We start from the raw sequence: 17,066 nt of genomic DNA on the forward strand, positions 1-17,066 counted from the left end.
CAAATGTATAGAAGAAAAAGACAAATCTATACGATTTTTTTTCTTTCTTTTTTTTAATTTAATATTATCTTTATTTTTCATTTATTTTTTTTATTATTTTTGTTTGTTACTTTTGAAAAAAAAAAGAAATTTGTTTGTTTCAGATCATCGTATTGGTATTATTTTTATTATTTCTATAAATTGCTTTTGAAATTCTGCTTTTTTATTTTAGTTATTTTTAAGACCATCATTTTATTATTAAAGGCGTTTCCGATCAGTTTAAATTATATCGCTGAAAGTGTTTCCTGAACTGTTGTGTTCGAAACACACATGGTGATTTTAAAAAACTTAGATTTTAATCCATAAAAATATTATCTATTTAAGATAAAATTTCACATCCGGATGTCATGGAAATATGCAGTAATTGGCTGTTTTGGAAATACAAGTTCCGGAAGTTACGTGTCTTCACTGTCGGGGGACAAGTGGCGATGTTCTACCGGATGTGTCGGGACACCAACGATTGGGGACAATAGCTACTATTGAGTATAAATGCAAATTCGACTGAAGGAGCTGGGAGCTCGGGGAGAAGAAATTGATATCAACACGAATGCAATTTCCAATAACAAATTGCTGATAACGTAAGAATTTATTTCTATTTTTAGAAGAAAGAAGAAAAACTTTTAGAATAGAATTTATTACAGTTCATTTACATCAAAATTATCTAAATTTTGTTAGTAGATCTTACGATTTATGTCCAAAAAATGTTTGTTCGTTTTTTGTTTTGTTTTTTTTAATCATTATTTGTATTTTTTGTTAATTTATTTTTTTTTTTCAAAAGCCTTTTTAATTTATCGACAAAAAAAAAGGTTCTCGGCCTTACGGCCTTGATAATTGTTTGGTGTTTCATACCATGAAAGTCAAAATACAACTTTTGTTTACATTATGCTACTTTTCTGATTAACAATATCACAATCAGCGCCCCCTTTATTATTGGCGATAAGTATCTTGCAAGCTCTTAAGCAATTATCTTAATTTTATAAAAAAAAAACACTCATGTTTGCCTTTCCTGCAGAAACAAATATGTATTCATGTCTGAGGGATACTGTTCCTTTATTCTACAATAACGTGGAGATACGTGTACCGGGTCAACAAATAAAACGGTATGAATACGCGAGGAATGATCAATATATAACCATAAAACTATAGAAAAGGGGTATTTTTAATTTACCCCTTTTATAAAAAAATTTGTTTTAGGGGTAAAAAGGGAAATTTTAACCTTTCCCCTAATATGACCTGATGCTGAAAATTTCACATTTAAATTTGATTTTTTATGTTATTATTTTATATTTATTTTACATTGTTAATTTAATTTTAAAGTTTTAAAAATGAAAAATGTTCGCATTTAAATTAAATATCCTGAAGATATTTTTACGCAAAAAAATCAAAGTTTTTTTTTAAGGGGGGATTAAACTTTTTTATTTTTCAATTTTTTTTTATTTTGTCAAAATTTTTCTCACTTATTTCTTTTTTTTTTTAGAATTTTTTAAACCCGGGAGTTGGATGTCCCCCTTGGTTTCGGGCCGGGGGGGGAAACTGGAAATTAGAGACCCCAAGTAAAAATTTAGAACGCGGAAATGATAGGGCGCCCCCCAAAAAACAAACCCCCATTTAAACCTTTTACATTCCTATTTATAAGTAAGTTTACAAAATCAAATAAATTTAATTTATTAACTTTAGGGAAAAAAACTTTTTTTTTAATATTTGCTCTGGTTTTTCAAAATTTAAAAAAATGAAAAATTTTTTTTCTAAAAAATGGATATAATTTAAATTTTTTAAAAAAAATTGGGCCCCCCAAAAGGGGTGGGGGTTTACAATAAAATTTTTTCCCATTTATGAAATTTATTTGGGGAACCACAAAAAGTTTGTTTTGGGGTTTTTAACCCGGGGAATTGCGGTGATATGTGTTGACAATGGGCCAAAAGAAAACCCCTTGGGCCCCCGAAAGGGAAAACTAACACAATTGTGTAGATTAAAATTTTAAAAATATATCAACGGTTGTCTAAATTTAAAAAAATTTACAGTACTGTAGGCCTCCCCATTTATTTAGATATATATCTTTTAAAAAGCTTTTTTTCAAACTAAAAAGCGAGAAAGAGGAAAATCTAGATATGCTTCTGAATAAATATTCTGTACAAAAATATACCCTAGAACCAATAGTATCTCTGAAAGATAAATATCATATTTTTTAAAAGTTTGGATAATGTATTCATAAGAAGAAATATATTGTGATCATTTTGTCGCACTAACAACATTTGGGTGATAAGCAGTTTTAAGAATTACTGTATATTATGCTTGTATAATGCGCAATTATTCAGAGCCATTTGAAAATTGTAACTTAATTGACAAAAGGTTTAGAATATTGTCATATAGGCTTATAAAATGACTTTTCATTAATGATCTGAAACTTGCGCAAGTTTCTTCACTAAATATCATGTATAGTAATACTATTTATTTCATGAATATTTTCAGCAACCGTGTACATTAACAATAGATGCTAAAACAGTTAATGGATACACGGCGGGCTCGTACTATCTTGTTGCTTTAACCATAGAGGACTTCCCAAAATCTTCAATATCTCTAGACAATGTGTCTGTGCCAACCACACAACCCTTAAGTTCCATCCCACTTCAGGTAAGCTGAAATAAATCTTGTATAATGCCTTTAGCAAATAAGAACAGAAAATGTATTAATCTATGCATTAGATGTACGTTAAACTTTTAGCAAAAAAGAACAGAAAATGCATTAATCTATGCATTTGATGTACGTTAAACGTTTTCATAATCAAAATTATCAAAACGTAAGTGTCAGCTTTTGTCATCTACGGTAAACATTAAACTTCAAAATTAACAATTCATCATATTGCTCATGTTAATTTTATCAAACGTCTATTGAATGAATGAATAAATAAATGAATAAATGAATGAATGAATGAATAAATGAACGGACGGGCGGACGGACGGACGAACGAACGAAGAACGAATGAATAGATGAAATTTGTTTTACGACACAAAACGATCATATCTCGCTTAAATTAAAACAAGAAATTAACTCAAGATGACATACGTCATTTGATATTATTATAAGTATTTTTTAATTTACATATCAATAGTTTTTGGTGTTTGTGGAAAATGTAACAACGACTTGTATCAGTAGCCCGGTATTTACTGGAATACCATCTGACGGTCAGGAGTTTATTGTACCAACGGCTAGTTCTTGGCTACAAAGAGTTTATGTACAGGCCACAAGGTAATATTTATTTATGTATCTATTTATTTATTTATTTATTAAGTCGCTGAGAGACAAACGGGATAATTGTTAATATATAGACGTCATAGTTTTTGCGTTGACATAAGTTTTTTTTATATTTCTTCCATTACTGTATTTATTAAGTAAAAAAATACATCACAACATTGATTTTACTACAAGGTAGCTCGCTACTTTCCGACCGAAATATGACAATATGTCAGATCTTGATGATTTTTAGTATGCAAACATATAAATATGTAAGCTTTACTTCTGCAGCATTATTTTATAAATAAACAGCGTTACTATGACGTCAAAGCGCCCTCTATCGGTGGCGGCGAAATTGCGTCTTTTTTATCAATAAACCGGTCTGTTCTTATTAATTTTCATCCGATTTCCTTCATTTTAATTTTATAATGTTCAGTAAATGTATGTCTTTGTAACGATGTCTTTCTTGAACATTTGCTTAATACTCTGCGATTCTACGTTATTTTCCCTCACGTTCTGACGTCCATATTTGATGCAAATATCGCGCGATATCGCAATAAAGATTGTGAAATAATAAAAAATCAACACGGTGAATTTTGCTATAATTTTTTTAACATGTAGTGAAGTTATAAAAGAAAATATTTATGCAATAAAAATATAGGGTCAACGCGTAAGATATTTTGCTATTACTATTTGAATATAAAATTAAGGGTGAGTAAAACGTAATGATTTTGGTGACGTCAAATATTTTTCTCAAGGAAATATCATACTGACAGGAATAAAAATGTGTGAAAACCATCAACAACAATAGTATTTAGACATGTTCCGTAAAAATCCTGTCAGATGCCTGCATTTTGATGAATATCTTCAATTATATACATGTACAACAAATCAGGGTATAACTGTCTGCAAAAGTTGGTACCAATCGCTGAAAAAGTGCAACGAATGGATATAAATACCTCGAGGACTGAAAGACAATTTAGAATATTGAAAAATATAATTAAAAGGCCGGCTAAGTGGAAATTATAAAAACATAATCATGTTATGTGTATGTCGTACAACATAAACTTCCATGTTATCATATGTAACAATTTTGAATTGTATATATCGGTTAGTAGGAACAGTGACATCGATAACATCTATGTCTCTGGTAGGAAATGAATCAAATTTACGTTTCAAAAATATATGATCAACTGGAAGTAGTAACGAATTGTACGTAAGTCATGATTCACTGGTAGTCTTAATTATATTATAAAATCTAGCAGACATTTAATTCAAAAATTTTCTACACGAATAAAAATTCATGTATTAACAGCCATCAATTATTCTATTTTACTCTCGCAGCTAAATACCCTGCACTAAGCGTGAGACTCAGTTTTAAAGCATGAATCACGCTCTCGTGCTATGGCTTTAATTTCTCACGTATTTCACGTAATTACAGATATTCTTATTTATTTTAAACTAGCTGACTCGCGGTATGCGTTTACTAGCGCATTTTTGAGGCGACCTGAAGCCGCGATCTTTTCTCGATTAGAGGCGAAAGATCCGTTGATTTATTTTGTATGTTCAGAAGCGGAGAATTTTGCATATAAATACAGATTCCCTTGTATTGGAGGCGATTATGTAGGATTCTCAATTTGTGTGAATTTGGTTGTGGGAGAAGCTCGTTTTTTGTCTGCACATAATGCAGTGCTATGTAGAGCCTATGAAAATAATGAACTATGCATTTTATGTTTTATATCTTCTTATTTTTTAATATTGGGTTAAACGCCGCTTTCAACAGTATTTCAATTATAGCGGAGAGAATTTAACGAAACCAGTGTTTCTCACAGTATCAACTTCTCTTTGGAAATGAATGACAGGAGTCCGAGGTGGACCTTGAAACATTTCATACACAGTAAACAATTCTTAAGGATAATCTATAAGTACAATACGCAATCGTGTCTCGAATCCATGCCTTCCGAATTCAGCGTAAGACCACTTATCGATTACACCATGGCAACAGAATAATATTCAAAGTTAAAAACCTGATTATGATCTCCACTTGAAGTCCACCATAAACACGTGTTTTTGGTGTGTGTTTTGAGGTGTTTTTCTTTTTAAGCAAACTGTTTTGTATTAAAAAATGAACAAGATAACATCAACATAATACATTATTCATATTCAGTTGTTTAATAATTATATTTTGTATTTTATTAAAATATAAAGTATAACCTTTACAGAGGAATGCCCTTTGTTGCCTAGAGTAGTTGCTCTACAGAGGTAAAATAAAGTGGAACTCTTAAGAAATAAATAATACTTTGAGGGCCGCTATGTTATACTGTAATAAAAAAGCGGTAATGAATCCGAGTTGAGTAATGGTTATATCGGATGTTTCACATTCGAGTCTGCAGTTGCGAATATGCTTATATATTTTTTTATTTAGTATGATTTTGCTTCCAAAATAGTTTATAGTTTGTCACATAAGTGCTCATTTTCTAATTATCATGACATTTTAATTAGATTATAGTTACATAATATATGTATTGCATAGACTTAAAAATGGTAAGCAAAAATAAAAATGAAATAAAGGTTTTTGTTTCTTGTACAGTTTGTTTTTAAATGTTCTTAAAGGGACTCCACTGAGGTTGAAAAGCCAAACACATAACATTTGAATTTCTTACATAACAGAGCTGGGGCACTTTAAACAGAAATATATGCGAAGATAGTTAAGAAACATACTTTGAAATAAATTGAAAAACGTATTTTTATGCCTTTGTTAGCCCGATTTGGGTGAAAAGCGTTTAAACGCTTTTCATTTTGAATAATTATTCTGGAAAAACGGAGTGCGTGAATGCTCTGCAATTTTGCACAAAGATTAATGGTCTAAACCTACATCAAATGGTACATTTATCTGGAAAAAATATTTTCAGTTCCATCATGTCAAAAAACCTCAGTGGAGTCCCTTTAACATATTTGAATATTATTTCTGAATTTTATTTATCACTTATTTCGGCACATTTGTATGCATATCTATTTTAATTGTATTTTTACGATGTGTTTTGTCATCGAGGCTCGTCTGCCTTTATGTGATTTTATAAGAGGCTGAATGTAACGTAAAATAAATATTCTACGGGTATAAGCTAAGCGACCTAATATTCTTACTTCATTCATACAGCAATATGTGAATCTTATTTTTTGCGCTGAAACTAGTTAATTCATATAATAATGTAACACTTTAACAACATTACATTATAAAATTAGAATTAAAAGATGTATGAGACTGTGTCCTGCAAATTAGGAAAGTATTTAAAAAGGGATTGTCGGATTAAACATTGTAAATGTGCTCATCTAGCGCATGCTTTCAATGAGAAAATAATCAACATTTTAAAAAATATACATTTCATCAAGTCCCTGTGTTGTTTATACTTACTATCGTAATGTTTGACGTAAGAAAATTGTTAGTTTGGTATTATTCTTTAAACTCCAACATCTATTAACGTCATCAAAATCATTACGTTTCACTCACCCTTTATTTTATTTTCAAACAGTAATAGCAAAATATCTTACGCGTTGACCCTATATTTTTATTGCATAAATATTTTCCTTCACTATCTCACTACACGCCAGGAAAATTATAGCAAAATTCACCGTGTTGAATTTTTTTTATTACACAATCTTTATTGCGATATCGCGCGATATTTGCATCAAATATGGACGTCAGAACGTAGAGAAAAATGACGTCAATTCGCAGACTATTAAGTAAATGTTAAAGAAAGACATCATTACAAAGACATACATTTACTGAACATTATAAAACTAAAATGAATGAAATCGGATGAAAATTGATAAGAACAGACCGGTTTATTGATTAAAAAGACGCAATTTCACCGCCACCGATAGAGGGCGCTTTGACGTCATAGTAACGCTGTTTATTTATAAAATAATACTGCAGAAGTAAAGCTCACATATTTATATGTTTGCATACCAAAAATCATCAAGATCTGAGATGTTGTCATATTTCGGTCGGAAAGTAGCGAGCTACCTTAAGTGACGTACAATGCATTAAACAAATACATTAATCAATACGTTATAAAGAATGTGCGTTAAAATGAAAACTTGCTAACCTATTAAGCATTTTGTTAGGCAAAATAATAAGCAGCCAATGGAAGTATTGACTCATGAGTATATAATGTATTCAGTACACGCACTAACACTGCACTTGTTGAGTAATGTTTTTGTTTGAACTTTTTAAAACAATTATTTGATAACGGAGTAATACATTATTTCAGCGGTAGCATGCCGTCAGCTATGAGATTATCTGGACCACAGGGATTGACTGTTTCAGCGTTGCAGCCAGACGATTTAGGAAGACCTTCCGTTATGTATGCAGATTTAAGCTGGACACCCACACCGCCTATGAATGGCATTAACATGGTGTGTTTTATTGCCGAGGATGATGCGGGGTAAATTAATTGATTTATATGCGTATTACAAAAAAAAGAAGTGATTGACTTAAATGTGTGTATAAAATTAGAGATATACTATCGAGACTGTAATTATAAAAAAAATGCTTCGAAATTTGAATAGCTTGTTTCACATACAGTGAACGGTCATCTTTCCTATCGTTTGATTCAGATCATTCTTCTATATTGGTTTTATTCCGATTTACTCATTTGCATAAAATGATTAAAAATGAATAGAATTCTAAGTATGTTGTATTATATTATATACACCATTTATCTGATTTTATAAATATTTAACCAAAAGCTAATTACACCTTGCGTTTTGACGGGTTAAATATAGCTTTACACCTTTAAATCATTTAAAGAAAGGTAGGCGTTATGATCTTTAAATAAGGTAAATATGTAAATATTTACATTTTGATATGACACAGTTTTATCGTTTCTTTATTTATTTACAGAAGGCAATCCGAGCAGAGGTGTTTTGTACTTTTAACTGGTTGTAAGTACAATTTCTATATTTGTAGACGTTTTGTAATTGTTAACACTTAAAAATTAAACTTGAAAATTAAACTATTTTAACAAATTCATGATTAAATGAACATCGAATGCTTTCATTTGTTCTTTTTAATTTTGAACACGCAACATTCATTGGCGGATATAAAAAATATAAATATGGATATGGAATTGATTGTTTGTAGATCCTGACCCATGCTCGAGCAACCCGTGCACAAATGGAGGTCAGTGTGACATATCATTTACGAACTTCACCTGTACTTGTCCGAAAGGAGTTTATGGAACGCTCTGTGAACACGGTATATGTTTAGAAGTATTTGTTTGTTTATATCATAGTTAGTATATTACGTACAATGTACATAAAAAGTGTCTGTCTAAGTAGGTATTTTGCAAGATGATATATCAATTGATTCCTTTTTAAGTACTCGAAATCATGTAGCTTCTGCGAACTCTTTTCAACAAATGTGTTTTAATCACGCCTTAGTTTCTGTTACATTTTTTCACAATAAACCTAACCTTATTCTGATTATTTAAAGAGAATGTGTTAATTGGTATTGTCTTTTAACATAATAAGCATGTATTTCTCTATCTTTAGTTATTTAAGTAAACAGTAAAAGTATCTCTCGGCTTTCAGTATTTTTTGAAATATCACAAGCTCGCTGAATAAATCGCTTTCAAAGACTCGATTAATTTAACCTTTTTTTTAATAAAAAAGCAGCTTTACTAAAAAAAATTTAATGACTTAGATATTGATGAATGTAAACAAGTGCCTTGTGAAAATGGAGGACAGTGCTTCAACAGAATTGGTAATTACACGTGCTTCTGTCGACCTGGTTTTGCTGGAAAGAATTGCTCAGGTATAAAATTATGCAATTTTCAGTCTGACTGTTTAGAACTACTTAAGTTATTTCGTGCATGTAGATCTGATTGCCAGCGTACATTGTATTTGTTTCGTCTTCTTTATGATTTGGAATTTCTAGGAACCCATGCTTCCAAACCGTCCTTTACAGATTGGCATTTAACGCACTATCAAAATATCGCTGTCCGTGGAAGTAAAACACTTTTTAAAACAATTTTTTTAAAACTATTTTGAAACATATAAACTGGAAATAATAGACTCAGTTTTTAATCGGCAATCGCTTTCTAAACTGCTACAGGTCGCCGATGATTAGCTTTTTAAAAGGTCACGAGAAGATGACCTCCTATTTGTGTCCGCCAGATCCTTCTAAGTGGCGTTAATTGGGAGCTGATTTTAATCATATATTGTAATTTTCAGTTTTATACCAAAAAGTATTTATCGAGCTTAATTTAAAATGATTTAGTAGGAAACCTAAATCATACTAGACTTTTGATTACCTCATGTGTGGAAGCTATTCAACCAGCTTACGGAACGTCAGTTGTTCTACTCAGGTGTCTATTCGTCCTTGAAAAAATGAATTGAGAAGCATGTAGGGTGAGGTCCTTCACCATCTGTAAAGCTAGAAGTCACCATATAATCTTTTCAGCGCTGGTGAGAAGTAAACCCCAATAAAAAAGATAGAACAATAATTAAAACTGCAGTACTTCCGAGACATGCTCTTGAAAACCTTATGCATTTTTTAGAATTGTAGCATTTTGGCAAAAAATATACGACGTTATTTACATGGTTATTAACTTGGAACACTATAAGTGTTTTAGAAACGTCTATAACATTTTTCAGTAATATCACATGTTGGTGAGAATCGTACTATGACTAGATAAAACATATTTTCTAAAACACCTACTTTTGTAACCTTTATCCGATTTTAGACTCAGACTATTGTTCATCGAATCCATGTCAAGGTCAAGGTGATTGTGTACATAATACGACGTTATCGTCGTTCTCGTGTGACTGTTACCATGGATACAGCGGTAAAACTTGTCAAATAGGTAGGACATAATTTGTATCTTCTTTTATATTGTGAATTACTTGTAATTGTTATTTCTTGTTAGTTTCTCTCATGAACAGACTCAATCAAACCGAGTCTGCAATGTTCATGTAATATTTGAAATTCTACATTATGGTTTTAATCGCTGTAAGACAAGCTGTTGTCCCGTACTTCAGTTCATTATAATTGATATATTTTGCTGGTTTTGCGTATTCCTTTTTAACAGCAGGTTACTGTTGAATATTGAACACCGCTTAAGTCTGTGTCAGGGGGTGTAATAGATGTTGAACATTATTTCTCGTGAACAGACTCAGTCAAACCGAGTCCACGATTTTCATATATGTCTGAATGTGAGGAAGTCAACTCATCAACTTTATATACATGTAAATTAAAACGAGTAACATTATTCAAACTTCGTGGACTATGTGCAAATTTGTATTTTGATTTGTTAAATTTTGTTTCCGATAGATGAAGACGATTGCACGAGTAACCCGTGCATGAACGATGGTGAATGTATTGACCTGGTTGGAGGCTTCAACTGTGAATGCCCCCCACAATATACAGGACAACATTGTGAAGACGGTACCAATATATACTTCTTCATTGTTTCCCCCTCTGCTATTCCCTCAGTTTTTTTCTCTATTTTATTTAAGTAAATGGGGAGCAGTGACGTTTCCATGGCAGGAAACCATACTTTCCTTGAAAGCTATTGTTTAGCGACCCTTTATAATTTCAGAGAAACATACTATCCTCGAGTTAAGACTTAAAACAAAACTGGTGTAACATTATTTATCGTAGATCGTAGCAGTTGTGATAATTTATTAGCAAGTTTTTAGATTTGTCAAATTAAGATCTCAGACATTCGCAAATAGCATAGCACGGATTAAATTGTTAAAAAACTGATGTAAAGAATTTATTTTAGGATGGGTCAAACATAACTATATTCCAGTTTTATGCATTTTTCAGAAATTGACTTCTGTGATCCGAATCCATGTCAAAATGGTGGCGTATGCCGGAGGTTGAAAAATGACTATGTATGCGACTGTCCGGATGACGTCATAGGTCTTAACTGTGAAATTTCTATTGAGCAGGTAATTCAATTTTCTATGGGAACAGATTTGTTCATTAGATTTAAATGGCCACTTGAAAATATCACTGAAATATCACTTGTCTTAAAGTGTATTATCAAAAATATGAAGCTACCTTACGGAACAGTAGTGGTTCTACTCACTCAAGTGATGCCATTTGTGCCTGAAATAATGCACAGGGGAGCATCTAAGGTCTTCCTCCACCAATACAACTGAAAATTCGACATATGATCAATACTTATTTTTGTGCGATGTAAAAACAACCAAACGATATATATACACACAAATGGACCTCCATTGCAAATGAGATTTAGTTGCTAACTTCGAACTGAATGACACTCAAATCTTACATTGGATTGTTGCTGTATGTGAACAAGCAATGCAAAAAGCTTACCATTAAGTCTCGGTGGTCTCCCTTTGCGTCCGCTTCTATCCAAATTGTACCATAGATACGGTAAAAATAAACTTTACATTGTCACTCTGACAACGATTTAAGAAGCTAAAAAATCACAGAATGTTACTTATAAGTTCAGTGGAAGTAACTTAAAAGTTTTCAAAATGGTAAAAGATAGTTTTCATTTTTCTTTTGTTACAGATGTGTAATGGCGACAAATCTTACTGCACATGTCACGTAAATGGCGAACCTGTCCGTGTTCCTATACCAGATCCCGTTAATGACGAGACTTATGAACGTGATTTGAGATCAGGTACGATTGTGTACACATGATCATAATTGTTTAAAGAACAAGAATTTATATTGTTCTTTTACTTATTAATTGTTTTGTTGTTGTTGCTTTAAATATTGTATTCTTAGTACAAATTATGCTTACTTTTCTTTTAATGGTATGTTCAATACTCGATCTATAACCGATAATTGTGATGTTAAGATTATACAAGGAAACATATTTTCCTGTCACCGGGAATCATTTTAAAATGCCCTTTCCGTCTAAACTTAATGTGTTGTTTTTCATATTAAAAGTTAATGCCATTTTATTTGCAGGCGTTATTGGTTACCCAGTTGGCCTGCTTATCGGTATTGGCTGTTGTGCCCTGTTCCATTACGCTGTTCGTCCTCGATGCATAAAGAACGCTGGTCCTAAAAGAAGGAAAATGTCGTCTGCTAATTCTCTTTCATCATCAAGATCAACAGTTTATCCTGCAAGAATGACTCCACCTCCGCGTTATTCTACCCTGGATCTCGTTGCTGAATCAAATATTTGAATTTCTTGATAAACATGATAAAGTTCTACAGACATTTAGATATGTATGGCTAATTGTAACATGGGGCATACATCTCCTTATCAAGAGTGAAAAAATAGAATGTTTTGCGAAATACATTAATAACAAATTACTCAGACAACAAGATTTTTTTTATTGATTTTGATAATTACCTGTAAAGAGTTATTTTTTTAATTGGGGGGGGGGGGCGTAGGGGAAGGGAAGTGTTTGAAACGGTGTGGGAATGTGAAAATCGAATATTCAAAAGAAATTTTGAGACATGTTTATTTGTCTGTCTATTCATGATCATGGCATACATTAAAAAAGAAACATTGTCTATAAAAACTTCTCTGAAATTCTTATCATAACATCGCGGTCGATGAGACGTTGAAAATATTGATGAGCTGTTTATGAATTTTGTAGAATTTGCAAACGAGAAGAACAATAATAAATGTTAATTTGTATCAAAATTATTATCTGCATTATCTCCCTTTACATACCATCATACTGCATTATTTATGAAATGGACTAGTCCGGATTAAAAATTCGAGACTGTCCCATTGTTTTCTTGAGGGATTTCATTGTTAAAAGATAACATGTAATGAGGCATTTTGGGCATTTTTGTTATCGAAGACAACAGTACGGCTATTGACAGGTTATATTGCTGTTTTATAAACGGTCATTTGCTGTATAACCTTTTAACTATTTATATTTTGTGACTTGTCACGAGTTATTCTTATTCACCTATTTAGGTCATTATTGCTGTTTAATTTTTAGAGTTTTTATCAATTGTTTATGTACTCCTCTATGTATATAGAAAAGCTATGTAGACTAGAGTATAAGTTTTGTAAATAACTATGTACATATTCTTTTACATCTACTATATTCATTATTAAATGCTTGATATTATTCAATATTATATTTATTCTATTTAAAGAGTCCTATATTAAAATAAAATACTTTTAAATATAGTTTTTGGGTTTCTTATTTATGAAAGCCAAACACAGAACAAAACAGAATGTGTAAACTTGGTGAGGCATGGTTCAGGCGGTAACTATTGTTTGGCAGTAGTACATGCACTGCGCATGTCCAGTGTCGGTGATCCATAAAACTATGGACCAGGATACACCGCAATTATGGTGAGTATTCGACAGGTTCGTTATGTAATTGTAATCTAACCACGTCCTTGCAATGTTTAGTCGTATCTGTGTGACTTTAGTAAACGTCCGAACGCTGTCTTTACTGTATAACTCAGTAAAACTTATTTTTAGTAAGTAAATAATTTTTCATACTGAAAAAATGACTTAACCTTAATTTGTGGAATTTGTTTTATGGATTTGATCGGCCTAGAATTAAAAAAAAAAAACATGTCCATTTAGAGTAATAGGGAATGGAAGTTTAAAAAAAATGCTTTATGAATCGACAGTATAGAACCTGGTTGGGATGCTAGCTGCAAAGACATCAGTTTGGGATCCGGAATTTTAAGTAGTGTATGTGGTTTACTCAGTAATTTTGAAAAATACCTGTACAATCACTGACTTTCGGAGTTTTGATAAAAGGTGTCGTGAAGTCTCCCATGAAATACGTGTGCAATGTTTGCATTACTACATGTACATAAAAGTATAGATACAATGCATATAATTTATCTCTAAATAAGCGATGGTGAACCGAAAATGTAGATAAGCTCATCCTACGACATAATATAATGTTATGATTCATCATGCCCGATGTTCCTCATAATTGTACGGAATTCTTTATGGGACATATTGGCGACGAAACGAAATGGCACTTATCTCATTTTAAAACATTACCTGCAGGTTTAGGAGACAACAACACAAGATGTAAAGATTTTTGCATGTAACTGTTTAATATGCGTTACATGGTTGGCATTGGACGTTGGGCATTATGTGTAATTAACAAAATAGATACATATTTAAAATGATTTTATCAAAATGATTGATTGTTTTCTTTATGATAAAATATGTTCTCCTAGCAATGATGATATTTATCATTTGAACTAAACAATATTTGTTATCATCAAATCAAACAATTTGAAAAAAAAAAGAAATAAACAAATACTCCGTTTTGTTATCTTTTCAATACCAACATTTTTTTTTGGTCTTAGACTACAGGTATTTACATTTTTTGTTATTTGACGCAGAGATAAAGATTTTCTTTTCATGTTAATATTTTATTTTGATCTCTTAAATCATGTTTTTTTAATATCATTTGAAATGCAACTGTTTTTTATCGTGTAAAATGGGTAATTCCATTCAATAAAATATACTGATAAAAATATAAATAGAAAAATGCGGATATATTATCAAATGATACAAGGTTGTTTTCAAATCTTGCAAAATCGTTTCTTAAAACACTTTAATTCTCTGGAAAATAAATATTTCCCAGGGAAAAACAGATTCGAATGAAGTCATTAAAATCCGACGAGTAAACTTTCTGTCTTCACCACGCTTAGTAAGCCATGTATTAATCTTACGCTACCGGAAGTGCTTGCTGTGAATAGCTTTATGCTCCCTACGGGACGGCACAGACAATTCAAGTGCTCGTTGAGTAGCTTTTATAAAACAAAATAAAAAAGGAAGATTGTTTTCAATACTTTTTCATGAAATGCCATAATAAACTGATGGCCTTTTATTTATTTTATTTATATATTTTTAATCATTATTATAATTGATATTATTATTATTATTATTATTATTTGGCCTGTACTGTGTTGGTACGACATTAAACCCAAGAATTTAGTTGATTCACAAATGTTTTAACTTAGCTGTACTCTGTACTTTAATTGTGTTTTATGGAAATACAGCGACCACTTTATTTCAGAAAATGCTTGAGAAAGTATGAAAGCGAAAGTAAGGAACCTTGTTCTTCCTTCTTGATACTTAAAAACTATTGCATTAAAAGATAAAAAATAAACTTTTCTTTTTCTTGATAATTATTTTAAAGTTATACTATGCTCATCTGAGGGCAACATTTTTTCATTGCACAAATTTATTGAAATCTAAGAGATTCTTCTTGAATAATTTGTATCAGAGGATTCGCAAACTATGTTTATGAAGCTGCATTTCTTATATTACTGGTCAAGACATTTTGGTTCTTTCCTAAAAAAAACAACTAGCTTACATGAAACTATGGTATTTATACTGTGTATAAAGTTTAAAACGTAACTCATTAACTGTTTTGTTTACATCTCGTATATCAATTCTATGTATTTTGTAGATATCAATATTATTTGAAAATTATATAGAACTTTAAAGTAAAAAATCAGTATTTTCAATGTTCGGGAAAAATACATACTCTTAATCACATTTTAAATTATTTGTCATAGAAGAAGCAAAATTTAAAGAATAATTACTTCGTTCTAAACCTAACTTAGAGAAATTTACGCTACATATATACACATTTATTTATAGAAATAAAATAAAATATTAAAGAATGCATCTAACAAGTACAATGTGTGTATACGAAGACAATTAATTTAATTAAACATTTAGAAAACAGAGCGTTGATAACGTCTTTTTACCCTTTCCCACCTGCTTTTATACTTTATTCATCTGCATTACTTCATTTTAAAACATGTGTCGTTTAATTCCCTCTCCAACGAGATTCACCAGGTAAACAAGTACACAGGAAGAAAACATTTTGCTATATCTAGATTGTAACGAGTTTCAATACAACATAATCTGCATGCTGTGGTGAAATGATTTCAAAGATTTTAGTAATGTTAAAATCCGTCCATCAGAACTTGGCTAACATGTTTTTTAAAAAGTCATTTACATACATTCCAAACAGATAAATCCTAATAAGCTTGCATAAATCAAACATACCGGGTATTTATGAATCTTTTAAGTACTTGAAACGCTTTCAAATCTGCAATATACAAAATAGTTGCTTAAAAGGTATGTAACTTGAAACATGTTCTAGATATTTGAGATTACATTCCATTGGTCATCTTGAGAAACGTTTTGACAAAAGCGTCATATTCACCTATTTTTTAAATAAAGATAAGATACAAGTGTGTACATCCTAAAAAATGTACATACAGTATTGCTCTGCACTTGAACAAAAATATATTCGCCAAAGCACACAACATATCTGTACAAAAAGTAGGGCGTCAAATAAATATGGATCAGTCACTATTTGTACATGTCATATTTTCAAAAAGTGTTAGCTCGATTGCGTTTACAAGTGCTGACCTTGTTTTTTATCAATCATTTTAAAGCGGTTTTGCGGTATATACATCGGGTTGTTAAGTAGGAAAGAACATACAATTGCTATAATCTTTGTGTGATGTGTATAGGAAAAAGACACAGTAATAAAGTTCATATTTTCAGTTTAGTATTCAGCAATACCAGTCACAGTGTGCATGCTACAAATGTTATCCAATGCTACTAAAGTCAAGTATATCCCTGGGAATCTATCATATACATTATAACTATGTCATTTATATATGAAATCGAAACGATATAATATTATAATAATTCCTCGTCATTTCTTTGTAATAATACTTAATTATCAATAACTGTTAAATTGATAACAATATTGCCCTTAATATAAAGATATTTGTTAACTAAAGATATAGTTTTAAGATAATAATATACTCCGAA

The 17,066-nt window shown here is 31.0% G+C and overlaps 1 protein-coding gene across 1 annotated transcript; it reads left to right on the forward strand.

The window, feature by feature from the left end:
• Nucleotides 1–2,508: 2,508 nt before the first annotated feature.
• LOC132752358 (neurogenic locus notch homolog protein 1-like) lies at nt 2,509–13,410 on the forward strand (the record flags this gene model as incomplete). Its single annotated transcript, XM_060742669.1, has 11 exons — nt 2,509–2,670; nt 3,149–3,285; nt 7,542–7,715; nt 8,174–8,214; nt 8,414–8,527; nt 8,975–9,085; nt 10,017–10,136; nt 10,604–10,717; nt 11,102–11,226; nt 11,819–11,930; nt 12,224–13,410. Coding segments are annotated over 11 exons (1,431 nt in total), but the record flags the coding sequence as incomplete, so codon positions are not given.
• Nucleotides 13,411–17,066: the final 3,656 nt, after the last annotated feature.

Source organism: Ruditapes philippinarum, unplaced genomic scaffold (assembly GCF_026571515.1).
Source record: "Ruditapes philippinarum isolate M1 unplaced genomic scaffold, ASM2657151v2 ctg239_1_1_1_1, whole genome shotgun sequence".
Taxonomy (NCBI): Eukaryota; Metazoa; Mollusca; class Bivalvia; order Venerida; family Veneridae; genus Ruditapes; species Ruditapes philippinarum.